Source organism: Ursus americanus, chromosome 10 (genome assembly GCF_024610735.1).
Source record: "Ursus americanus isolate L20-20 chromosome 10, mUrsAme1.1.p, whole genome shotgun sequence".
Taxonomy (NCBI): domain Eukaryota; kingdom Metazoa; phylum Chordata; class Mammalia; order Carnivora; family Ursidae; genus Ursus; species Ursus americanus.
The window spans coordinates 76,898,841-76,926,023 of NC_142136.1; the positions used below are offsets into that span (position 1 = coordinate 76,898,841).

Below are 27,183 nucleotides of genomic sequence, written 5' to 3' on the forward strand. Positions count from 1 at the left end.
TATGTGTCTGTTTTTGTGCCAGTACCATGCTGTCTTTGTGATCACAGCTTTGTAGTACAGCTCGAAATCCGGCATTGTGATGCCCCCAGCTTTGTTTTTCCTTTTCAACAGTTCCTTGGAGATTCGGGGCCTTTTCTGGTTCCATACAAATTTAAGGACTGTTTGTTCCAGTTCTTTGAAAAATGTCCTTGGTATTTTGATCGGGATAGCATTGAAAGTGTAGATTGCTCTGGGTAGCATGGACATTTTAACTATGTTAATTCTTCCAATCCATGAGCATGGAATATCTTTCCATCTTTTTATGTCTTCCTCAATGTCTTTCAAGAGTGATTTATAGTTTCTAGAATATAGGTCCTTTACGTCTCTGGTTAAGTTAATTCCAAGGTAACGTATGGTTTTTGGTGCTATTGTAAATGGGATGGATTCCCTAATTTCTCTTTCTTCGGTCTCGTTATTCGTGTATAGAAATGCAACTGATTTCTGAGCATTTATTTTGTATCCTGCCACGTTACTGAATTGCTCTATAACTTCTAATAATTTGGGAGTGGCTTCTTTTGGGTTTTCCATATAGAGTATCATGTCATCTGCAAAGAGAGACATTTTGACTCCTTCTTTGCCGATTTGAATACCTTCGATCCCTTTTTGTCGTCTGATTGCTGTTGCAAGGACTTCTAGTACTATGTTGAATAATAGTGGCGAGAGCGGGCATCCTTGTCGAGTTCCTGATCTTAAGGGAAAGGCTTCCAGCTTTTCTCCATTGAGAATAATATTTGCAGTAGGCTTTTCATAGATGGCTTTTATGAGATTGAGAAATGTACCTTCTATTCCTACACTCTGAAGGGTTTTAATCAGGAAAGGATGCTGTATTTTGTCAAATGCTTTTTCGGCATCGATTGAGAGGATCATATGGTTCCTGAGTCTTTTCTTGTTGATATGATGTATCACGCTGATTGATTTGCGAATATTGAACCACGCTTGCATCCCAGGTATGAATCCCACTTGATCGTGATGGATAATCCTTTTAATGTACTGTTGGATTCTATTAGCAAGTATCTTGTTGAGGATTTTGGCGTCCATATTCATTAGGGAAATCGGTCTGTAATTCTCCTTTTTGAGGGGGTCTTTGCCTGGTTTGGGGATCAAGGTAATATTGGCCTCATAGAATGAGTTTGGTAGCTTTCCTTCTGTTTCTATTTTTTGAAATAGCTTTAGGAGAATAGGTATTATTTCTTCTTTGAATGTTTGGTAGAATTCCCCAGGAAAACCGTCCGGGCCTGGAGTTTTGTTATTTGAAAGGTTGTTTATCACTGACTCAATTTCTTCATAATTAATTGGCCTGTTTAAGGAATCAATTTCTTCCGGTTTCAATCTTGGTAGTTTATAGGTTTCCAGGAAGGATTCCATCTCTTCCAGATTGCTTAGTTTATTGGCATATAGCTGTTGATAAGAATTTCTAATAATCCTTCCAATTTCAGTGGTGCTCGTCGTGACCTCTCCTTTTTCATTCATAATTTTAATAATCTGGGTCCTTTCTCTTTTCTTTTGGATAAGTCTTGCCAGTGGTCTGTCAATTTTATTGATTCTCTCCAAGAACCAGCTTCTAGTCCTGTTGATCTGCTCTACTGTACTTCTGGTTTCTGCTTGATTGATTTCAGCTCTAATTTTGGTCAACTGCTTCCTCGTGCGTGGATTAGGCCTGTCCCTCTGTTGCTGTTCCAGCTTCTTGAGGTGAGAATATAAAAACTGCATTTTAGATTTTTCTATTCTTTTGAGTGAGGCTTGGATGGCTATGTATTTCCCCCTTAGGACTGCCTTTGCAGTATCCCATAGGTTTTGGACTGTTGTATTTTCATTCTCATTGGTCTCCATAAATAGTTTAATTTGATTTTTGATTTCCTGGTAAACGAGTCATTCCTGAGCAGTATGGCTCTTAGTCTCCAAGTGTTTGAGTTTCTTCCAAATTTTTCCTTGTGGTTGAGTTCCAATTTCAGAGCGTTGTGGTCTGAGAATATGCAGGGGATAATTTCAATCTTTTGGTATCGGTTGAGACCTGTTTTGTGTCCCAGAACATGGTCTATTCTTGAGAATGTTCCATGGGCATTAGAATAGAATGAGTATTCTTTGGTTCTGGGGTGTAGTGTTCTATATATATCTATGAGGTCCAACTCGTCGAGTATGGCATTCAAAGCCTTTGATTCTTTGCTTAGTTTTTGCTAGGGTGTTCTGTCTATTTCTGATAGTGGAGTGTTGAGGTCCCCTACTATTAATGTATTTTCATTTATATGTCTCTTTATTCTGGATAAGAGTTGGCTTGTGTATCTTGCTGCTCCCCTGTTGGGGGCATATATATTTATAATTGTCATATCCACTTGTTGAATACTTCCCTTAAGAATAATATAGTGCCCTTCTGCGTCTCTAACTATATCTGTAGTTTAAAATCCAATTTATCTGATATGAGAATTGCTACCCCAGCTTTCTTTTGAGGACCATTTGCGTGAAAGATGGTACTCCATCCCCTTACTCTCAGTCTGAATGCATCTTTGGGTTTGAAATGAGTCTCTTGTAGACAGCAAATGGATGGGTCATTTCTTTTTATCCAATCTGCAACCCTGTGGTGTTTTATGGGAAGGTTCAAACCATTCACATTAAGACTGATTACTGATAGATATGATTTTAATGTTGCCATGTTGCCAGTAAAGTCTTTTTTTGTATTGGCTGTGACTTTCTGTTCTGTATCACTCTTGGGGCCTTTTTACTTTTATAGAACCCCCCGTAATATCTCCTGTAGGGCTGGTTTCGTAGTTACAAAATTGGTTAGTGACTGGCGATTCTGAAATGTCTTTATTTCTCCATCAATTCTGAATGACAGCCTTGCTGGATAAAGGATCCTTGGCTGCATGTTTTTCTCTGAAAGAGCTTTAAATATGCCCCCCCAACTCTTTCTCTCATTCCAGGTCTGTGTAGACAGGTCTGACGTAATTCTGATGCCTTTGCCTTGGTACGTGAGAAATTTCTTTGCCCTGGCCGCTTTCAGTACTGTATCCTTGCATCTAATATTTGCGAAATGCACTATGACGTGACGTGGCGTAGGTTTGTCGTGGTTGAGCTTGGGAGGGGTCCTCTCTGCCTCTTGGACACGAATGTTTGTTTCCCTTGCTAGATTAGGGAAGTTTTCAGCTACAATTTGTTCAAATATCTCTTCTAGACCTCTGTTTTTCTCCACCCCCTCGGGGATGCCGATGATTCTAACATTGGATCGTTTCATTGAGTCAGTAATCTCCCGTAACCTACATTCGTGGGCATGGATTTTTTTAAGACCATCTTCTATTTTCATTTTTTCCTCTATTAACCCATCCTCCAATTCACTCACCCTTTCCTCTGCTTCTGCGACCCTGGCTGTCAGAGCCTCTAGTTTTGCCTGCATTTGGCTCATAGAATTTTTAATTTCTGTCAGATTCGCTCTCATTTCTGTCCTTAGGGATTCTATATTCTCAGTAACCTTTTTGTTAATAGTTTTTTCAATTCTACTCATCATTTTGACCATCGTTACTCTGAATTCCATTTCTGATAATTTGGTTACATCCATATCCATTATTTCTGTGGCAGAGGCCACAGTCTCACTGTCTTTTCTTTGCTGGGGGGGGCTTCTCCTTCTTGTCATTCTGATGAAGAGAGTTTGCGGGGTTTCCAGAGCCCAAATTATTGACTGGGTCCCAGGCCGTGCCCCTTGTTTTATAGGGATCTTAGGGATGTGGGCTTCTTCTTTAAAGATTTTATTTATTTATTTATGTGGCAGCCAACCAGCGAGAGAGGGAACAGAAGCAGGGGAGTGGGAGAGGAAGAAGCAGGCTCCCAGCGGAGGAGCCCGATGAGGGACTCCTTTCCGGAACGCCGGGATCATGCCCTAAGCCGAAGACAGGCGCTCAATGACTGCGCCACCCAGGCGCCTCGGGTTGTGGGCTTCTTGATTTTTCAGCCTGCCTTCTGGGGGAGGGGCCTGCCGCGCCAATACTCTGGCAACCCTGTTTGGGTAGAGTCTCCGTGTCCCCTGCGAGGGGGGATGGGGATGGGCACTCTCTGAGCGGTATTTCCAGGCTTTTGTTCTCTGGCGGCTTTCCCTGGCGGTTTGCTGTGCCTCTTCTGAGAGTCAGAGCAGCAGCGGCCAAATTTCAGCCTCTGTCACAGAACAGAAGGATTGCGGCCCGTTCTCTACTAATATTCTGGCCACTTTAACTCTGTTTCTGTTGGTGCTGCTCAACCCTGCAGCGTCCCGGGATGTGCGCCCCACACCCGGCGTCCCAGCCCTCACTTCCAGGGCCGGCGCGTCTCTGTCCTTTGTGTTTCTAATGCCGCCAGCCGCCAGCCGCCCCGCGCGCGCTCCCGGATCTCCCGGTCTCAGTCTAGATCCAGTGAGCGCACCCGGATTCCGGTGTTCCGCGAGATGCCTGGTGGCGCGCGCACCCGGCTCACGGTCTCAGTCTGCTGTTTTGCGGGTGCCGTCCGTGAGCCCCGCCCGCTCTCCCGTGCAAGTGGCTACCGCTTCCCGGCGCCCGAACGCGGCGGCTCCCTCCCCCTTCCGTTTATCTTCCGATATCTGTGCACAGTTTCATGGCTCCCTGCTTCGTACCTCAATACTCAGCGCTGGAGATGTTCATTTGTAGAGATCCAGATGCGTCTTCCTGCGTCTCAGGCTGGTTCCGTGGTTGTTTAGACTGGTCTGGTACCTATCCAGCTCGACTCGGAGGACTGGCTGAAAACGGTGTCTCCTACTCCTCCGCCATCTTAACTCCTCCCCTCAGTTCTTTCTAGATTTTAGCTTATCAGATTTATAGACCGTTGATTTCCAATCTGTCGATAAGACACCACACAATACTCTAGACAGCTAATACAAACTTCTTGATGAACTGGCTAAGAAACAGACCTTGTTTTGTATATTTTCAGTAACTAATTTTAGAAACTTCTACTTCAAGGAATGTGTTACATATAAAAATATTTTTCAAATGCTTGCTCACTGGGGGTGGTGGTTATGGGTATTGAGTTCCCAGTATTGAGTTGTTCCAAGGAGGAACTTCTGCAAGTGTGTCCTTAGGATCTTCCCAAATAAGCCATTTTCTGGCCTGATTTTACGGTAGATCTTTTTTTTTAAGCGAATATATTACAGATCTTCCAAATTATCTATATGGCAGTAATCTCAGATTCTCCCTCTCCTTTAAAAAAAATTTGGGTTCAGGGGCGCCTGGGTGGCTCAGTCGTTAAGCGTCTGCCTTCCACTTGGGTCATGATCCCAGGGTCCAGGGATTGAGCCCCACATTGGGCTCCCTGCTCAGCGGGGAGCCTGCTTCTCCCTCTCACACTCCCCCTGTTGGTGTTCCCTCTCTTGCTCTGTCTCTCTGTCCAATAAATAAATAAAATCTTAAAAAAAAAAACAACTCAGGTTCAGGTCCCACGTGTGATGATGGCCTGCAATGGTATTTTTATGTTTGTCGACCCAGAAGCAGGAAAGACTTTGAAACTGCCCGATCATTTGTCAGCTCTTATCTTTGCCATGGAGCTTCTTTTTGTCAAGTATAGTAATCTGTTTGCATTTTAGTATATCTTTCTGTGTGTGTGTGTGTGTGTGTGTTTGCTTTAATAGTAGCAAGAAAGTTTCCATTTCTCAGTTTGTAGCTAAAACAAAATACAAGATGCATAACTATAGGAGAGAGAAAAAACAAAAAACAAGCACAGCCCCTAACATCTGGAGCTGGCCCATCACTCCGGGCTAGGCCATGGCATTCTCCTGTTGGACGTAAGCAGTCTCAAGAGCACGCACCTCAGGCAAAGCCACTCTTAGACCATGACAGAATGAGACAAGGCAAGACCACATTTTAAATTTGTCAAAATTTGACAAAAACGAGACGACTGTGCAACCCTCAGATACGGAGCAGCCTTCTCTTGGCCAAAATGACAACTTTATCTTCAGTCTAGCCTGTCCTCCAAATGTTTATGTTTATTGAGACACTCAATGTTCAAGTTGCCTTCCCTTTCTACAGCATCCCAGCCAGTGAACTCAGACCCTCAGATCCTCTTCCAAATCACCCAGGCAAAGCTCAAATCCTGCTACAGGTTCTCTCTGACACTCTCTTACTAACAACCCTCAGTCCCCTGCTGTGCTTTCTCTCTCAGCTCAGTGAGTGACAAACCTGACTTGCTCTTCTCTAGGTGTGTCTCTGGTAGTCTTTGGCTGAAGACATCAACAGCTTAAAGATCAGAACCATGAGCATGAAATGATGTAAAAATCCAGAAATCCACAGAATTTTTTGGAAAGCATAAATGTTGCTCCTTAGGCAACTGTGTGTGTATGTGTTCGTATTTATTTACTATGTCATGAATTATAAGTAGGACTGACCACATAATTTGTGAGGACAGGTGCAAAGGAAAATATGGAGCCCTTTGTTCGATGTTCGTTAAACATTTTGAGACCATGACAGCAGAGCATTAAACCCAGCGAGGACCCTTCTGAGCACGGGTCTCTGTGACTGCACGGGTCACACCCCATGAAGCCCCTGGTCCTGATTAGGAGATACCTTCTTTCAATCCTGTTCACCAGGGATTGATGGAAGTGGGTGAAGAATTGCTACTTTCCTATATTACCTCCTATTGGCCTTGCCTCATCTCTTCAAAAAAGAAAAAAAAAATTCAATTGTGGTAAAGTACACACAACATCAAATTTGCTATCTTAATAATTTTTAAGCATACAGTTTAGTGATATCAAATGCATTCTCAGTGTCGTACAGCCATCATCTCCAAAAGGTCATCTTGCAAAACTGAAACTGTGTACCCATTAAACCACAGGTACCCTCCTCCAGCTCTGGTAGCCACCATTCTGCTTCCTGCCTCAGTGAATTATGGCTACTCTGGGTACCTCATATAAGTGGAATCGTACAGTATTTGTCTCTTTGTCACTGGCTGATTTCACTTGGTGCCATGGCCTCAGGATTCATCCATGCTGCAGCGTGTGACAATTTCCTGCCCTTTTTTTTTTTAAAGATTTATTTATTGATTTGAGAGAAGAGAGCAAATGAGAGCGAGTACATGAGCAGGCGGGAGGAGCAGAGAGAGTTGGAGAAGCAGACTCCCCACTGAGCAGGGAGTCTGACTCCTGGCTTGATTCCAGGACCCTGAGATCATGACCTGAGCCCAAGGCAGATGCTTAACCAACTGAGCTATCCCAGGCGCCCCGGTTTCCTGCCTTCTTAAGGCTGAATTCCATTGTATTGGATTTCATTGTATGTATGTGCCACATTTGTTTTCATCCATGTATGGACTTTTGGGTTGTTTCCATCTTTGGCTGTTGTGAACAATGCTAGTATGAACATGAATACACATCCATCTGTTTGAGTACCTGCTTTCATTTTGGGGGGACGTATTAACAGACTTTTTGAAAAACCATCACGCTGTTTGCCACAGTGGCTTCCCCTTTTACATTTCCATCAACACTGTATATCCTCACTAACTTTTGGTTTATTTTGTATTTTTTTAATCCTAATGGGTGTAAAGTGGTATGTCATTGTCATTTTGACTTACATTTCCCTACCGATTAGTGTTTACCTTTGTTTTTAAATTTGCTTTCAAATGCTCACAGAGTCACTCTTCTTTCTAGAAAAGAGATGAAGTTTCTGGAGGAGTCAGGTTGTCTGAAAGGCTCCCTGAGTGCAGAAGAACAGCTGTCACTCATCAGTGGTTGTTTGAATATCCAAGCAGCAGTAGAGGGCGCCATGCACATTCAGGTGAGTTGATATTGCACTCCCGTCTCTAAGGACTTGAAGAGATTGTCTTCCAGACCCCTTGGAAGAACCGGGATAGATAAAGGGCAGTTGTAAGGTGCAGGCATCTTGTACCCTGAAGGTCAGGATTATGTTTTATGTGATAGGAAGCATTGTTTCAAAACATCTCCTATATGGGCTCTCATCAAGTTACTGTGATTAAATGTTGTCTTTCAGAGGTGTTAGAATTTTGAACAGAAATAGGTTTTCTGGACAGCCAACACTTTTATTTTATTTTCCTATTGAATGAGAGAGTATATTCTTGTTCTCATATATAATTGAGTAAAAACTTTAAAAAAATCATCTGAAATAAACCCTTTCATTTCTTGTAACATTTGCATTTAGCTTTTCCAACAACTTAAAAAAAGAACTGCTCGGGGTGCAGTTTGCATAGCAGAGCAAGCTGCAGGCGGGCTCCTCAAGGGCTGTGCAGGCAGCTTGGTGCCTGTCCTGTCAGGACCCATCCCTCCTGGAGCTCCTGTGTCTATACATAGCTCCTGCCCCTATTTAAGAACCTGGACGTATAAATTTGTCTTTTAAAAATGTTACACTTACTGCCATAAGGTTTAAGTGGATTTACCTAAAACTGAAAGAAGCATCACTCCTGATACCCTCCTTGATACTTTGTGTTGTGAGGCTTGCACATTTCATGTTGTTTCTTTGATGACATTCTAGCTGAGAATTTGGGAGCAAACCAAAAATACTGAGTGTGTTTTATGGTGAGCTGCTGCTCTGAGATTGAGGTCAAATACAGTCAATCGAGGTCTTTGTCTTTGTAGCTGTAAAATTTCTCTAGTTCATTTAACAAATGTGTATCAAACAGAACATAAGAAGAGGACTTGATACATAAGATATGTCAATTCCATATCTCTTTTTTGAGTATTTTCATCTCTGTCTCTCATTTGGCGAAGGCTGTATAAAACTGGGGGGCTTGCAAGGGATCAGAGGGCTCTTTTCGGGAGGGATCAGAGGGCTCCTTTCGGGAACTTTCCAAAGCCATCTCTTTCTACCCTGCTGTGCTGCAGAGTGCTGTCAGGAAGGGACTCGCTTCTGAGGAGCACAGAAGCCTTCTAGCCTTTGCAGTGTGGGCTCAGCAGAGACAGTTCTGTACACGTGTTTGGTTTCCAAGGAAAGTGTATGCTTCATATGCTGATCTTGCTGGAGGAGGAAAAACAATGAGATTTTGTGGCTCCTGACATTAGCGAGGACCTGTGGGAGCTTCCTGCTGTGGAGGTGGTGGTTGAGGACACAGACTTTTAGTCAAGTGGACTTTGCACTGAGCGGCTGTGTGCCCTTGTGAGTTTAACTTTTAAGCCCCACTTCCTCATCTGGACGGTGGGCATAATACCCAGTGCACCAGGTAGTTGTGAAGAGAACTGTCCGTGCTCACATCTAAGGTCACCCTCATTAAAGGCAAGCCTCCATTTTTCCAACGAGAAGATTAAAAAAAATTCTTTTTGGGTCAATTTGATATATAATATTTACATAATATATAATAAGATATTATAATTACATATATGATGTGATCTGAAATAGGACTATGTAACACATTACTGAAATAGTTCTACTTTCCCATTTCACAAAACACTTCTTTTTAAAAAAATTTTAAAGATTTTATTTCTATATTTGAGAGAGAGAGAGAGAGCATGAGAAGTGGGAGGGACAAAGGGAGAGGGACAAGCAGACTCCCCGCTGGGCGCGGAGCCAGATGGGGCCACACAACTGTGACCGACTTGATGTGGGGCTTGATCCAGGACCCTGACATCATGACCTGAGCTGAAGTCAGACGCTTAGCCAACTGAGCCACCAGGTGTCCCAAAACACTTCTGTTCAGGCGTCTCTGACTCCGGTGTCTTTGTCTTCAGTAGAGGGATGTTTTTGAGTCTCCTTTCTAGACAGAGTTTTCCAGAGCACATCATTATTGCTTTCCTGAGATGTTGCTGTGCAAAGCTTTTTAAGCCACATATGACATGGCGTTAGAAGTCTCATCTCCATAATGCTAAGTGAAATAAGTCAAGCAGAGAAAGACAATTATCATATGGTTTCTCTCATCTATGGAACATAAGAACTAGGAAGATCAGTAGGGGAAGAAAGGGATAAAGAAAGGGGGGGTAATCAGAAGGGGGAATGAAGCATGAGAGACTATGGACTCTGAGAAACAAACTGAGGACCTTAGAGGGGAGGGGGGTGGGGGAATGGGATAGACCGGTGATGGGTAGTAAGGAGGGCACGTATTGCATGGTGCACTGGGTGTTATACGCAACTAATGAATCATCGAGCTTTACATCAAAAACCAGGGATGTACTGTATGGTGACTAACATAATATAATAAAAAAAATTAAAAAAAAAATAAAACATATTCTCTGTTCAAAAAAAAGAAGTCTCATCTCCAGCCTCAACTACTAATTCTCAAACCTTCAGGTGTTTTTTTTCTCTCTTCAGTGGTATACTTGTGGTTCCTCAATGTAACAACTGGCTATGTGACTTTTTTTCTTTTAAAATGATCTTTATAAAGTTTATTTCCAAATTTCCCAGCACTAGCAATTGTGAAACCATGCCTTAGGAATAACTCAAATGTCTATGTTAAATTTCTTTGTCTCCTGGTCCCATTTGAAAAAATAGGTTTTATCAGATGATTTCTATGCTAGCATGATTGAATTCGGAAGAATGTGTCTTTCCCAAACAGTATATTTTTTTTTAAAAAATGGAGATCCCTTCATAATAGAACTTTGTAATGACTTGAAAATAAGGCAAGTCTTTTTTATGGGATAATTTTTGGGGAATATTGTAAGTTATAATGCATGTAAAATGCTTAGCCACAGCACTTGGCACATAGAAAATGCCCCAGAAATTGATAAAATAAGTAATTTTATAATGTGACCATTTGTATACAAATTTGATAATAAATGATGTGGGGCAATATATGTTGATCTATGCAAAAGTATTGAAAACTGCTCTTTAAGGTCTGTCTTTATTTTATAGATTGAATGTATTTACATGGCATTTACATGTTGAGCAGCATCTATTATGCAGAACAACACTGAGTCAGGCAGTGTAGGGAGAGGAATATAGAAAAGATGATGTAAACTCTACTAGGTTTATCTCCTGTAAGAGATTATGTTCTTCAGAAATTACTTGTACCTCTAGTCCCACAAAGAGTAGTGGAGAAGGGCACAGATCTGAGCTGGAGGCTTTGGGAAGATTTGATGAAGGTAGGATTTGAGCCTGCTTTGGCTTTTGACAAGTGGATTTTGGGGGATGGGGTGGGGACAGTATCTCAGAAAGAGATGAACAGAGGATGAGAGGTGCCTGTGAGTATGTTTGTGGCAACCAGAGTAGAATGGTGAGGCTGAGTCACAGGGCAGTTGGAGAGGTGGGAAAAGGCTGGAAGTGGAAGCTAAGTAGAGAATGCTTGGAATGCCAAACTGAAGACTTATTTAGATAAAATGAGTAAATCTTTCTAAAATGCTTGGAGTATTGCATTTCTATACACGAACAATGAGACTGAAGAAAGAGAAATTAGGGAATCCATCCCATTTACAAGAGCACCAAAAATCATACGTTATCTTGGAATTAACTTAACCAGAGACGTAAACGATCTATATTCTAGAAACTACAAGTCACTCTTGAAAGACATTGAAGAAGACACAAAAAGATGGAAAAATATTCCATGCTCATGGATCGGAAGAATTAACATAGTTAAAATGTCCATGCTACCCAGAGCAATCTACACTTTCAATGCCATCCCAATCAAAATACCAATGACATTTTTCAAAGAACTGGAACAAACAGCCCTTAAATTTGTGTGGAACCAGAAAAGGCCCCGAATCGCCAAGGAATTGTTGAAATGGAAAAACAAAGCTGAGGGCATCACAATGCCGGATTTCAAACTGTACTACAAAGCTGTGATCTCAAAGACAGCATGGTACTGGCACAAAAACAGACACATAGACCAATGGATCAGAATAGAGAACCCAGAAATGGACCCTCGGCTCTTTGGGCAACTAATCTTTGATAAAGGAGGAAAAAACATCCAGTGGAAAAAAGACAGTGTCTTCAATAAATGGTGCTGGGAAAATTGGTCAGCTTCGTGCAAAAGAATGAAACTTGACCACTCTCTCACACCATACACAAAGATAAACTCTAAATGGATGAAAGACCTCGATGTGAGACAGGAATCCATCAAAATCCTAGAGGAGAACATAGGCAGCCACCTCTATGACATCAGCCACAGCAACCTTTTTCATGACACATGTCCAAAGGCAAGAGAAACAAAAGAAAAAATGAACTTGTGGGAGTTCATCAAGATAAAAAGCTTCTGCACAGCCAAGGAAACAGTCAAAAAAACTAAGAGGCAGCCCACGGAATGGGAGAATATATTTGCAAATGATGCTACAGATAAAAGACTGGTATCCAAGATCTACAAAGAACTTCTCAAACTCAATATGCGAGAAACAAACAAATCATAAAATGGGCAGAAGATATGAACAGATGCTTTTCCAATGAAGATGTACAAATGGCTAACAGACACATGAAAAAATGTTCAAAATCATTAGCCATCAGGGAAATTCAAATCAAAACCACATTGAGATACCACCTTACGCCAGTTAGAATGGCAAAAATTGACAAGGCAAGAAACAACAATTGCTGGAGAGGATGTGGAGAAAGGGGATCCCTCCTACATTGTTGGTGGGAATGCAAGTTGGTACAGCCACTCTGGAAAACAGTGTGGAGGTCCCTTAAAAAGTTAAAAATTGAGCTACCCTATGATCCAGCAATTGCACTACTGGGTATTTACCCCAAAGATACAGACGTAGTGAAGAGAAGGGCCATATGCACCCCAATGTTCATAGCAGCAATGTCCACAATAGCTAAATTGTGAAAGGAGCCGAGAAGCCCTTCAACAGATGACTGGATTAAGAAGATGTGGTCCATATATATGATGGAATATTAGCCACCAGAAAGAACGATTACCAACATTTGTAGCAACATGGACGGGACTGGAGGAGATTATGCTAAGTGAAATAAGTCAAGCAGAGAAAGACAATTATCATATTGTTTCACTCATTTATGGAACATAAGAATGGAATATTACTCAGCTATCAAAAAGAACAGTTTCTCAACATTTGCTGCAGCATGGACGGCACTGGTGGAGATAATGCTAAGTGAGATAAGTCAAGCAGAGAAAGACAATTATATGGTTTCTCTCATCTATGGAACATGAGAACTAGGAAGATCGGTAGGGGAAGAAAGGGATAAAGAAAGGGGGGGTAATCAGAAGGGGGAATGAAGCATGAGAGACTATGGACTCTGAAAAACAAACTGAGGGCTTCAGAGGGGAGGGGGGTGGGGGAATGGGATAGGCTGGTGATGGGTAGTAAGGAGGGCACGTATTGCATGGTGCACGGGGAGTTATACGCAACTAATGAATCATCGAACTTTACATCAAAAATCAGGGATGTGCTGTATGGTGACTAACATAATATAATAAAAAATATTATTATAAAAAAATAAATAAAATGCTTGGAGTAATGCATGGCACATAAGAGTCCTATATAAGTGTTCTCTTAAAGAAATAAAGAGTTTGCGTTTCATTCTATATCCTGATTAGAATCCTCAAAGGAAGGTGTTCAGTAGGACAGTGAAACAAATCAGAAGGAAAAATGGGTAAGAGAAAAAAAATCAAGATTTCATTTTTGTCCATTCCTTTGATTTTCTTGGGCATGTTTATACGTTTCTTTATATGATATAGGGCAAATTTGATTTTCCAAATTTTGCAACTAATACATATTGATTTCACCTTATGTTTATCAAACAAATAAATAGACACCCCCCAAATCAAAACCTGCCTAACATTATGTCACATGTTTGTTAAATTACATTAGGTTTCTAACAACCTAAGAATGTTAAAAATATATTTTGAAGAGTGAAGAGTGAAGAAAGTTTAGGAGAATCCCATATACGTCCATTATTCCAAAAATGTCTTAACATTTTGATATATTTGTATTTCTTTCCATTTCTCCTATTTATTTCCTGTCATTCTCTAACATACTTGATATTATACTCTATATAGAATTTTGTATCATGATTTTTGTTTAAAGCTTAAAGAACTTCTGGCTGTGTGTTTGCCAAGATCCTATCAGATAGGAGTATAATTTTTGGACTTATTGTTATGGGGCACCTGGGTGGCTCAGTCATTAAGCGTCTATCTTCGGCTCAGGTCATGATCCCAGGGTCCTGGGGTCGAGCCCTGCGTCGGGCTCGGGGAGGCTGTTTCTCCTTTTTGCAGTCCCCCTGCTTATGTTTCCTCTCTCTCTCTCTCTCTCTGTCAAATAAATAAATAAAGTCTTAAAAAAATTATCATGTTTATCATGTGAAATCTAACCTGAAAGAACCTTCCATGTAAGAATGACATTAAAGCTGAAGTTCCAAAATGCCTTCTGTCACGCGTCTACTCTACCAGGCCTCATGGTCCTGCCTTAGTGCCCATAGACTTCTTGCTATCTCTACCCTTATCAGCTTTTATAATTCCCTTTTCCAATTTATAAAAGGAAACATTCACAATGTAGAAAAATTAATCTAGGCTATTTGGAGACATTTTTCTTATAAAAAGGAAACTTAACATTACGTTTGCAAATTGTTCAAAAGCAGGGGTCAGAGTTTGTGAATTAACAAATAAGCAAAACCATTGCTTGCTGCACAGTTCAACTACAAAAGTCCCACTGTAGGATTTACTGAGTCCCCAAGGATCAAAGCCCCAGAAATGTGAGTGTAACTCTCGGTGGTAGATTTGTCTTCTATTCAAACCCCAGAGGGCAGGAGCACGGATCAGAAAGTTCCTTAATTGTCTGCTGAAATGTGGGAGCATACAAGAATGAAACCTGAATTTCTAGAACTTAGCGCAATTTGGAAATCAAATCTTGTCTAGCGAGAAAATCAACTATGCTGGAAAAGTAAGTTTATTCTGAAAAGCCTGTCTAAAGCTTTGACTGACTCTTAAAGAGCATTAAGGCTCATTAGCCAGGATATAGAGCCTTTATCTGATCTCTGGAATTTAAGACTTGAGATTTAAGTAGCTGGTGGGAGCCATGGGAATGGCTTATAGAATGAGGGAGTTTAAATGACTTTCCTTATACAAAATGAAGGACAACTGCTGAAATCTGGAAGTAAAAATTACATCATCTGTGTGGATAAGGAGAATTTACATCTGAACTTTACCTTTAAAATTTAGAGGATGCTGGTCATTTTGATGAGGACTTTCAGGCTCTGTCAGTAATTATAGGATGCAGTATTCATGAACACTAACACCACTTTTAAATTTATGCTTTCTTAAAGGATGGGAACTTGTTGGACTTTTGGTCTTGGTTCACTGAGGCGCAGAATAATGCTTTCAGTAGGGTTGGGGGTGTGGGTGTGGGGTGCTTGCATAGCGAAGGGCACATGGGGCAGCCAACACTGAGAACATACAGGAGTGTACATGGAAACTTGAATTTCATTTTTCCTGTTCCATGTGCTTTTTTTAAAGAAAAATTTGTAGAATCACGTTTACCGAGGTACAGTTCACATATAATAAAATTCACCAGTTTTAGTGATCAGTTCTATGTGTTTTGACAAGTGCATATAATATATAGCCACTATCACATTCAAACTTGAGACCATTTCCATTACTACATGGAATCCCCTCATCCTTGTGGTCAGTCTCCTTGTTGTCAGTCTCCTCCCCTTCCCCAGCAAACAGGCATCTGTTTTTTTGTCCCTACAGTTTTGCCTTTTCCATAATATTCCAAATATTTCCTGATTTCCCTTATGACCTCCACTTTCACTCATGGCTTAATGAAAAGTAGATTGTTTAACATACAAATCTGGGGAGTTTTCCAGATCTTTCTGTTATTAATTTCTAGTCTAATTCCATTATGATCCCAAAACATACTTTACAAGATTTCAATTCTCTTTATTTATTGAGATGTGTTTTATGACCCAGCATATGGTCTCTTATGGTGAATATTCCATGTGAAGTAGAAAAAAATGTGCATTCTGTTGTTGGGTGGAGTGAACTATAAATATCAATCAGGTCAAGTTGCCTATAGTGTTATTCACGTCTTTTCTACCCTAATGAAATTTCCATTTACTTATTCTATCATTGAGAGAAAAGTGTTGAAGTCTACACTCCAATATGGATTTATTTCTCAATGAATTAAAAGTAGGCATATAGTTGAGTCTCACTTTTTTTTTTAAATCACATCTCACAGTCTTTGTCTTTTAATTAGCATGTTTAGTTCATTAAATTTAATGTAATTATTGATGTGGGTGGATTAAAATCTACCTTATTGTTTTCCATTTGTTTTCTTTATTTTTTTTAAAGCTTATTTTTATTTTTATTTTTTAATAATATTTTTTATTATATTATGTTAGTCACCATACAGTACATCCCTAGTTTTTTTTAATAATAATTTTTTATTACATTATGTTAGTCACCATACAGTACCTCCCTAGTTTTTGATGTAAAGCTCCATGATTCATTACTTGCGTATAACACCCAGTGCACCATGCAATATGTGCCCTCCTTAATTCCCATCACCAGCCTATCCTGTTCCCCCCCGCCCCCCCCCCCCCCGAAGCCCTCAGTTTGTTTCCCAGAGTCCATAGTCTCTCATGGTTCATTTTATTTAAATTCCAGTTAGTTAACTTACGGTGTAATATTAGTTTCAGGTGTACAATATAGTGATTCAGCACTTCCATATATCTTCCAGTGCTCATCACAACAAGTGCACTCCTCGCTCCCCATCACCTATTTCACCCATCCCCCCACCTACCTCCCCTCTGGTAACATTCAGATTGTTCTCTGTAGTTAAGAGTCTCTTTCTTGGTTTGCCTCTCTCTCTCTTTTTATCCTTTGCTCATTTGTTTTGTTTCTCAAATTCCACATATGAGTGAAATCATATGGTATTTGTTTTTCTCTGATTTGGCTTAGCATAATATTCCCTAACTCAGTCCATGTCATTGCAAGTGGCAAGAGTTCATTCTTTTTTATGGCTGAGTAATTATTCATTGTATGTGTGTGTGTGTGTGTGTGTGTATATATATATATATATATATATATATAACATCTTTATCCATTCATCAGTTGATGGATACTTGGGCTTTTCCCATAACTGGCTATTGTAAATAATGCTGCTATAAACATCAGGGTGCAGGTATCCCACTGAATTAGTATTTTTGTGTCCTTTGGGTAAGTACCTACTTGGGCAAGTGGTGGATCGTAGGGTAGTTCTATTTTTAACTTTTTTGAGGAATCTCCATACTGTTTTCCAGAGCGGCTGCACAAGTTTGCATTCCCACCAACAGTGTAAGAGGGTTCCCCTTTCTCCACATCCTTGCCAATACCTGTTGTTTCTTGTGTTGTTGATTTTAGCCATTCTGACAGGTGCAAGGTGGTATCTCATTGTGGTTTTGATTTGTAATTCTGTAATTATCAGTGATACTGACATCTTTTCATGTGTCCGTTGATCATTTGGGTGTCTCCTTTGGGAAAATGTCTATTCATATCTTCTGCCCATTTCTTGACTGGATTTTTTGTTTTTTGGGTGTTGAGTTTTCTATGTTCTTTATAGATTTTGGATACTAACCCTTTATCACATATGTCATTTGCAAATGTCTTCTGCTTTTAGTTTGGCTGTTTGTTTCCTTTGCTGTGCAGGAACTATTTATTTTGATGTAGTCCCCAAAATATATTTTTGCTTTTGTTTCCTTTGCTTCAGGAGACATATCTAGAAAAAAGTTGCTGTGGCCAGTGTCAGAGAAATCACTGCCTATACTCTCTTCGAGGACTTCTATGGTTTCGGGTCTTACATTTAGGTCTTTAATCCATTTTGAGTTTATTTTTGTGTATGGCAAAAGATAACGGTCCAGTTTCATTCTTTTGCATGCGGCTGTCAAGTTTTCTCAATACCGTTTATTGAAGAGACAGTCTTTTTCCAATTGGATATTCTTTCCTGCTTGTAGAAGATTAACTGAGCATATAATCGTGGGTTCATGTCTACATTTTCTATTCTGTTCCATTGATCTATGTGTCTATTTTTGTGCCAGGACTATACTGTTTTGATTGCCACAGCTCTGTAATATGACTTGAAGTCCAGAATTGTGATGCCTCCAGGTTTGCTTTTCTTTTTTAAGATTGCTTTGGCTATTCAGGGTCTTTTGTGGTTCCATACATATTTTAGGATTGTTTGTTCTAATTCTGTGAAAAATTCAGTTGGTATTTTGATTGGGATTGCATTAAATGTGTAGAGTGCTTTGGGTAGTATAGACATTTTAACAATGTTTGTTTTTCCAATCCATGAGGACAGAATGTCTTTCCATTTCTTTGTTCTGTCTTCAGTTTCTTTCATCAGTGTTTTATGATTTTCAGAGTACAGGTCTTTCACTTCTTTGGTTAGGTTTATTCCCAGGTATCTTATTATTTTCGATGCAATTGTAAATGGGATTGATTCCTTTATTTCTCTTTCTGCTGCTTCATTATTGGTGTATAGAAATACAACAGATATCTGCATATTGATTTTGTGTCCTGTGACTTTACTGAATTCATTTATCAGTTCTAAGAATTTTTTGGTGGAGTCTTTGGGTTTTCTATATAGAGTGTCATCTGCAAATAGTGAAAGTTTGACTTCTTCCTTGCTGATTTGCATGCCTTTTATTTCTTTTTGTTGTCTGATGCCTGTGGCTAGGACTTCCAGTACTACATTGAATTAAAGTGGCGAGAATGAACATCCCTATCTTGTTCCTGACCTTAAGGGGAAAGCTCTGTTTTTTTCCATTGAGGATGTTAGCTGTGAGTTTTTCGTTTGTGGCCTTTATTGTGTGGAGATATGTTCCCTCTAAACCTGCTTTGTTGAGGGTTTTTATCATGCGTTATGCTTTGTCAAATACTTTTTCTGCATCTACTGAAACGATAGTATGGTTCTTATCCTTTCTCTTATTAATGTGATGTATCATGTTGGTTGATTTGTGTATATTGAGCCACCATTGCAACCCAGGAATAAATTCCACTTGATTGTGGTGAATGATTTTTTTTTTTTTAAATAGACAGGGAGCCCAACACAGGGCCTGATGAACTCATGATCCTGAGATCAAGACCTGAGCTGAGATCAAGAGTTGAGCACTTAGCCTACTGAGCCACCCACGAGCCCCATGAATGATTTTTTTCATGTATTGTTGGATTCGGTTTGCTGGTATTTTGTTGAGGATTTTTTGCATCTGTGTTCCTCAGAGATATTGGCTTGTAGTTCTCTTTTTTAGTGGTGTCTTTATATGGTTTTGGTATTGGAGTAATGCTGGCTTCACAGAACAAATTTGGAAATTTTCTTCCTTTTCTATTTTTTGGAATAGTTTGAGAAGAATAGGTGTTAACTGTTCTTTTAATGTTGGCTAGAATTTGCCTGTCAAGACATCTGGTCCTGGAGTTTTGTTTGTTGGGAGTTTTTTGATTACTGACTCAATTTCTTTGCTGGTTGTCTGTTCAAATTTTCTGGGTTTTTTTTGTTTTGGTTTTGATGATTTATGTTTGTAGGAATATATCCATTTCTTATAGGTTGTCCAATTTGTTGGCATATAATTTTTCATAATAATCCTTATAATTGTATTTCTGTGGTGTTGGTTGTTATTTCTCCTCTTTCCGTTTGTGATTTTATTTATTTGGGTCCTTTCTTTTTTCTTTTTGATAAACCTGGATAGAGGTTTATCAATTTCATTAATTTTTTCAAACAACCACCTCCTGGTTTCATTCATATGTTCTATTGATTTTTTTAGTTTCTATATCATTTACGTCTGCTTTGATCTTTATTATTTCCTTCCTTCTGCTGGGTTTAGCCTTTGTTCTTTTTCTAGCTCCTTTAGGTGTAAGGTTAGGTGGTTTGAAATTTTTCTTGTTTCTTGGGGTAGGCTTATGTTGCTATATACTTCTGTCTTAGAACTACTTTTGCTGCATCCCAGAGGTTTTGGATCCTTTCGTTTTCATTTTCATTTGTTTCCATGTTCCTTTTTACTTCTTTTATTTCCTGGTTGACCCATTCATTTTTTAGTAGCTCGTTATTTAACCTTTATGCATTCGTGGTCTTTGCAGATTTTTTCGTGCTGTTGACTTCTAGTTTCATAGTGTTGTCTTCAGAAAAGGTGCATGGTATGACTTAAGTCTTTTTGAATTGGTTGAGGCCTGTTTTGTGGCCTAATATGTGATCTATTCTGGAGAATATTCCATGTGCTCTTGAAAAGAATGTATATTCTGATGTTTTAGGGTGGAATGTTTCAAATATATCTGTTATATCTGTTTCAGTGTGCCATTCAAAGCCCTTGTTTCCTTGTTGATCTTCTGCTTAGGTGATCTGTCCATTGCTGTGAGTGGAGTGTTACAGTTCCCTACAATTATTGTATTATTATAGATTAGTACCTTTATGTTTGTTATTAACTATCTTATGTATTTGGGTGCTCCCATGTTGGGTGCAAAATATTTACAATTGTTATATCTTCTTGTTGGATTGCCCCCTTTATTATTATATAGTGACCTTCTGTGTCTCTTGTTACAGTCTTTGTTTTAAAGTCTAGTTTGTCTGGTGGGGCGCCTGGGTGGCTCAGTCGTTAAGCGTCTGCCTTAGGCTCAGGGCGTGATCCCGGCGTTCTGGGATGGACCCCCACATCGGGCTCCTCTGCTGGGAGCCTGCTTCTTCCTCTCCCACTCCCCATGCTTGTGTTCCCTCTCTCGCTGTCTCTCTCTGTCAAATAAATAAATAAAATCTTTAAAAAAAAAAGAAAAAAGAATAATTATTGATACATATGTATCATATTATTCCCATTTTATTACTTGTTTTGTGGTTGTTTCTGAAGATTTTCTCTGATCCTTTCTTATCTTTCTCTGTTTCATGGCTTATTGGTTTTCTTTAGTAATGTATTTGGATTTCTTTCTCTTTTTCTTTGCATATTTATTAGTAGTTTTTGATTTGTGGTTACCATTAGGTTTGTATATAACCTCTTCTGCATGTAGCAGTCTATATTAAGTTGATGGTCATGTAAGTTTGAACCCATTCATTTCTGCCCTCCTCATGTTTTAGGTATATGTTATTATATTATACATGCTTTTATTTTGTGAGGTCCTTGACCGATTTCTTACAGAAATATTCATTTTTACTGCTTTTGTGTTTCCTACTTTTATACTGTCACTTTCAGTCTTTCTTTTCCACTCTCTGAGTCCCCTTTAGTATTTCTTACAGGGCTTTAGTATTTCTTACAGGTTTAGTGGTCATGAACTCCTTTAATTTTTGTTTGTCTGTGAAACTCTATTTATCCTTCTATTTTGAATGTTAGCCTAGTTGGATAGAGTTCTTGGCTGCAGATTTTTTCTACTCAGCGCTCTGAATATATCATGCTAATCCTTTCTGGCTTAGAGAGTCTCTGAAAAATCTGCTTATGGGTTTTCCCTTATAAGTAACTGTCTTATTTTTTCTTCCTGCTTTTGAGAATTTTTTCCTTATCACTGTATTTTACCAGTTTAATTATAATATGTCTTGGTGTGGATCTGCTTTTGTTGATTTTGCTGGGGTGTTTCTGTGCCTCCTGGATCTGGGGATCTGTTTCCTTCCCTAGATTAGGGACATTTTCAGCTATTATTTCTTCATATAAAATTTTGTCCCCTTTTCTTTCTCTTCTTCTCCTGGGACTCCTTTAATACGAATGTTACTACGTTTGGTGGAGTCAGAGTTCCCTAAATCTGTTCTCGTTTTGCATGATTCTTCTTTCTCTTTTTTGTTTAGCTTCATTGCTTTCCATTACTTTGTCTTCTAGGTCATTAATTCATTTCTCTGCTTCTTTCAGCCTGCTGTTCATTGCATCAAGCGTGTTTCCAGTCTTGTTTATTGCCCTCTTCATTTCTGAATGATTATTTTTTAACTCTTCTGTCTCTGTGCTAAGGGTCTTACTGTTGTCTCCCATTTTTTCTCAAGCCCAGTGAGTATCCTTATGATCAGTGCTTTAAATTCTCCATCAGGCTTATTACTTATATCTATTTTGCTTAGATCTCAGGCTGTGGTCTTATCTTGTTTTTTCATTTGGGATAAATTCTTTTGTCTTCTCATTTTGTCTAAGTCTCTGCCTACTTCTATACGTTTGAAAAGCCAGTTATGTCTCCTACTTCTGAAAGTAATGGCCTTATGAAGAAGAGGTCATATAGTGCCTAGGGCCTGCACTTCAGCAAGTATCTGTAGCGTGTGCTGTGTGCACTCTGCTATTGTGTTCTGACTGCTCTATCCTTCAGGCTAGTCATTTGCAGAGGATCTCCTTACCTGTCCTGGGCAGTGTTTGGTCCCTGGCCTGAATGTGGCAAGTTTTAACTAGGTGTGTTCTGGTCTGCTTGTAAAATGAGACCTGCTACCACCTCCACCCTACTGAGGCCCTACAAAACTCTTGTCAGGAGATGTGATGTAGGCATGAATTTGTGCTTCTGGGAAAGGGGCCCACTGTACTGGAACTGAGGCAAGTGTGACTGAGAAGGGCACTCTCACCAGAGTACAGAGGGTGGGGCTTGGTATAAGCAAGTTTAGGCAGCCAGTGTGCATGCTGCCTGCTTCCTGCAGGTGGCTCTGTATTTATGTTGAGGGGTGGGAGAGGGAAATGGCACTGGCCAGCTCCTTTGTTCAGGGAGGAGTCTCTCTGTGAATGCTGCCCCTCAGGAGCACACTCTGGGAAGCACAGATAATCTCCCCACTGTGTGCCCCAGTTGCTCTTTAGATCACTGTTTCCATGCTGTATTCCCTTTAGATCACTGTTTCCATGTTTGCCTGCTTCCTCTTTAAGAGCAGCCCCATTCCTCCAGGCCCCCCTGGAGCCCAGCCCACTGACACTTAGAACGTCAGGCTTTAAGCCCCTCTGGTTGCAAGAACCGATGAAATTCATCACCTGTTGCTTTCTACGCCAGTGGCTATGGGGAAATGTTCTCCTTGTGTGTTCCCCTGTGTGCTCCTCTGTCTCTCTCTCTTTCTTTCTCTCCCACTCTCTCCTTTCTCTGCAACCATAGCTCCCTCCCCTCTGCAGCATATGTGATCCATTTCTCCCCTAAACCCTGTCTCCACACTTCTGAACTTCTTTGAAGTTTTATTTTTTTTGAGAAAAAGAGAGAGTGAGAGAGAGAGTGCAAGCATAGGCAGGAGGGGCAGAGGGAGAAGGAGAGCGAATCTCAAGCAGAGTCAGCGCTGAGCATGGAACCCGATGTAGGGCTGAATCTCACAAACCTGAGATCATGACCTGAGCAGAAACCAAGAGTCAGACACTTAACTGACTGCACTACTCAGGTGCTCCACTTCTGACCTTTTTTGATGTGTCCTCTTTTCTACCTTTAGTTGTGGAGTTTGTTCTACCAGTCTTCAGGTTGATTTCTGGGGTATTTAGAATGATTTGATAGTTACCTATTTGTAGTTGTGGGATGAGGTGAGCCTGGGGTCCTCCTACTCTGCCGTTTTCTTCCCCCCTCCCCTCCATTTGGACCATTTGTTTTTTGTTCTTCTCCCCCACCCTTTATTTAATTGCCTTTTGGATTGACTATTTTTTATTATTCCATTTTATTTCCATGATTGGCTCATTATTTATAAGTCTCAAAAATACATTTTGGTGATTACCATTGGATTTATGATACTCTTTTAAAATTAGCCATGGTTTACCTTCATGGGTCATGTAAGGACCTTCCCAGTTTCTTCCATCTATGGTATTGTCATAAATTCTTCTTTACACATGCCAAAACACCAACTACAATGCCACTGCTTTTTCTTTATACATTTAACTAATGTTTAGAGTAATTAAATTAAAATTTGTTTTAACCTGCATTTTCACTATTGCAGCATTATTCCTTTTTTTGTGTGTATAAATTCAGATTTCTCCTGGAATCATAACACCTTTTGTCTGAAAGACTTCCTTTAAGGTTCTAAGTCTGCTGGTAAATAGTTCTCTCAGCTTTTTTGAGAGAAAGCCTTTATTTTTCTCCATTTTTAAAATGATTTTTTTCTTGGTATAGAATTTTGTGTTGACAGTTTTTTCTTTAGTTCTTTAAATATGTCACTCCCTAATCTTCTGGCTTGCATAGCTCCTGACGTGAAGTCTGCTTTACTCTTATCTTTATTTTTCTGTATGTAATGTGTCTTTTTGCTCTGCTTCACATCAACATTTTTCACATATTTGATTTTTAGCAGTTTAAATATGATGTGTCTAGGTGTGTGTGTGTGTGTGTGTGTGTGTGTGTGTGTGTGTGTGTGTTATCTCTCCTACTTGGTGTTCTGAGCTTCTTAGATATGTGATTTATGCTCATTTTGGAAATATCTTGGTCATTTTCTCTTCAATTTTTTATGTACCTCATTCTTCTTTTGGGGTTCCAATTATGTGTACATTAGAGTATTTCATATTGTTCCACGGCTTTTAAATGCTCTGTTCTGGTTTTTTTCCCAGCTTTTTTTCTCCTTGTGTTTTAGGTTGGGTAGTTTTTACTGACGTATTTTTCATCTCATTGGATATTTTTTTCTTCACTTATAGAGTCTCCTAATGAGACTGTCTGCATTAGTTATCTGTTGTGTAACAAATTACCCCAAAACTGAGTAGCTTAAAACAACCATAAACCTATATTATCTTGGGAGTGCCTTGGCTGAGTGATTCTTGCTTGGAGTTTCTCTTGATGTTTCAGTTACCACCTTGGCTAGGGTTGGTATTATCTAAGACTTGGTAAGACTGGAGGGTTCATTTTCAAGATGAATTGTTCACATGGCTGCCAAATTAATTGATAAGAAACTGTGGTTCCTCCCGCCGTAGACCTTTCTATAGGTACGCTTGAATGTCCTCATGATGTGGCATTTGGCTTCCCCAGACAAGTGATCTCTGAGGGTACATGGTGAAAGCTGAAATAACTTTTATGACCTAACCTCAGATGCCACATATGGTCATTTTTACATTATCCTGTAGGTACACAGGTCAAGCCTATTTAATATGGGTGGGAACTATGTAAGGGTATGCATACCAGGAAGCAGGGATCACTGGGGCTGTCTTAAAGGCTGGCTACTATACCGTCAAAGACCGTTTTTATTTTTGTCACTGTCATTTTCATTTCTTGCATTTCTATTAGATTCTTTCTTAGGATGTGAGGGCGATCTGGCTGTTATATCTGTCACTCCATTGATCGCCAGGGTTGATTTGGCTGATCTAGCTGGCTAAGCGGGTGTCCCTTCCTCCCTCACCGTTCCATGTGCGTCCCTTCTGAAGCTTTGTGCTCAGTGGAAGAGGATGACCTTCCCCGGTAGAGGAGGACCATTCTTCAGTCAAGTGTATATGAGTAGCTGTGCTCCCCTCCTGGAACCTCCAAACGAGCTCTCAAGGTCCATTTGTAGGAGAATGTAGGGTAGTCAAGCTTCCAAGACTCCAGACACATCCAAATGAGGCACTGCATGTGGTAGTCTGCCTTTCTTTAAAAAAAAGAAGATTCTTTCTCATACTTTCCAGCTCTCTGCTGAACGTCATCATTTATTCACTTTGCCATTAGAGCATTTAACATATTGAATCATAGTTACTTTAAATTCCCTGATAGTTCTAATATATGGGTTACCTTTGAGTGTAATGCTGTTAATTGCTTTGTCTCTTAACAAAGGGTGGCTTCCCTTGCCTTTTTGTGTTTCTCCTAATTTTTTACTGAATGTTGACATTGTGTGTAGAAAATGAGAGATCGAGGGTGCCTGGGTGGCTCAGTCAGTTAAGCATGTGACTCTGATGTCTGCTCAGGTCATGAGATCGGGCCCTGCATCGGACTCCAGGCTCTCCGGGGAGCCTGCCTGAGATTCACTCTTCCTCTCTCTGCCCCTCCCCCCACTAGCACTCGTGCTCTTTCTCTCTCTCTCAAAATAAATAAATCTTAAAAGAAAAAAAGAAAATGAGAAATTGAGATAAAGCTGTATTTATGCCTGGAAATGGACATGCCTTTTTTCTGCTAAGTTGTTGGTATGGGGAGTCAAGTCAATCTAGTGAAGAGTTTAGTTGCCATTGTATTTTATTATTTCCACAGTTACCTTCAGTGCACTAACTTCACGATCATCTAGCATTATCTTGTGCTTTGGGGAGGCTGGGTTGCCGGAGAGTGGTTTCCAGTAGTTTTCTCTACTCTCAGCTTTTAGTCTTTCTTCTGCCCCTGCTCCAGGGAGGGGATTTCTCATCATGCCCTTGCCCCTCCCCCAGAGGTAGACTGCTGTAATTTGTTAGTTCAGCTTCAGTCTTAGGCAGGCGTTGTATACCTTGACTTCAATGATCCTAACCCTTCTCCCTATGGCAACCAAATTCTACTTTGTATGTTGGGTGAGTGTTACACAGGAGAGTTTTCTGCTCCTTCCTCAACAGAACTTCTCAACCATGATGCTATTAACATCTTTGGCTGGATAATTCTTTGTTGTGGGGGCTGTCCTGTACATTGTAGGATATTTAGCAGCATCCCTGACCTTTACCCACTAGATGCCAGCAACCTCCTCCCTCTAATTCTGATAACCAGAAATGTCTCTTGACATTGTCAATCCCCGGATGTGGACCACTGTTCTAATGGCATGGATATAGGATCCTCGACCTAGGGTACTTATTTACTCCTCCTTTAGAGTGGGGAGTTTTTTCTTTCTACCAATTGCCCCCCAATTGCAATGGGTCTTTAGAGTTTGCTACCCCTTACCGAGTGGCTTAAGACTTTTGTTCTATTAGGGAATCAAGGCTGGTGGGCTTTTCCTGCAGCAGCAGCCACTTCCCCTTTCCAGGCCACTGATGAAGGTTCTCTCTGCTCTCCTGCTTGTCACCAGTCTTTCTTGGGAGCACCTGATGTAGGATCACAGAGTAGAGCCTATGAGTCAGAATGAACTCTGCTTTGTGTATGTACCTCCTACTGGTTTTTATACCTTAATGCTAGCTCACACTTGGCTTTCAGCAATTCAGTTAAACATATGAGCTGACTTCTTACCTGTTTATATAGTGCCTGCTGAGACTTCCTTCCATGCTCTTCCACAGGTAACCTAACCTCCAGTCTCTTCTGGGAAGGACCAGGCTTTCCCTGGATTTCAGGCTATTTGATCAACTTGTAATCTCAGCTAGATTCAAGAAAAGTTATGAGTATGTAATTTTTCTGGCTTTTTCTTGTTTTTAGGATGGGTACAAAGTTCTATCCTGGTTTTACATCCTAGGCAGAAGTGGAATCCCATGGCTTCTTTATTATTCTTTTCTGTAAATTGAAACATACTGTTTGTATTTAAAATAGGAAAAGCATTTATTTGAGCCTTTTAATGTTGTCCTAAGAATATCAAAAGGGATTCATGCTTGTTGGAAAACAATTAGAATC

General features: G+C 40.1%; 1 protein-coding gene across 2 annotated transcripts in view; it reads left to right on the forward strand.

Moving 5' to 3' along the window:
• Positions 1–27,183, forward strand: part of CRYL1 (crystallin lambda 1) — a 151,094-nt gene that overhangs the window by 43,624 nt on the left and 80,287 nt on the right. For both annotated transcript variants that reach the window (XM_045797133.2, XM_087865243.1), the window contains one exon: positions 7,643–7,769. In XM_045797133.2, coding sequence (XP_045653089.1) covers positions 7,643–7,769 — 127 coding nt within the window. The remainder of the gene's footprint in view (positions 1–7,642; positions 7,770–27,183) is intronic.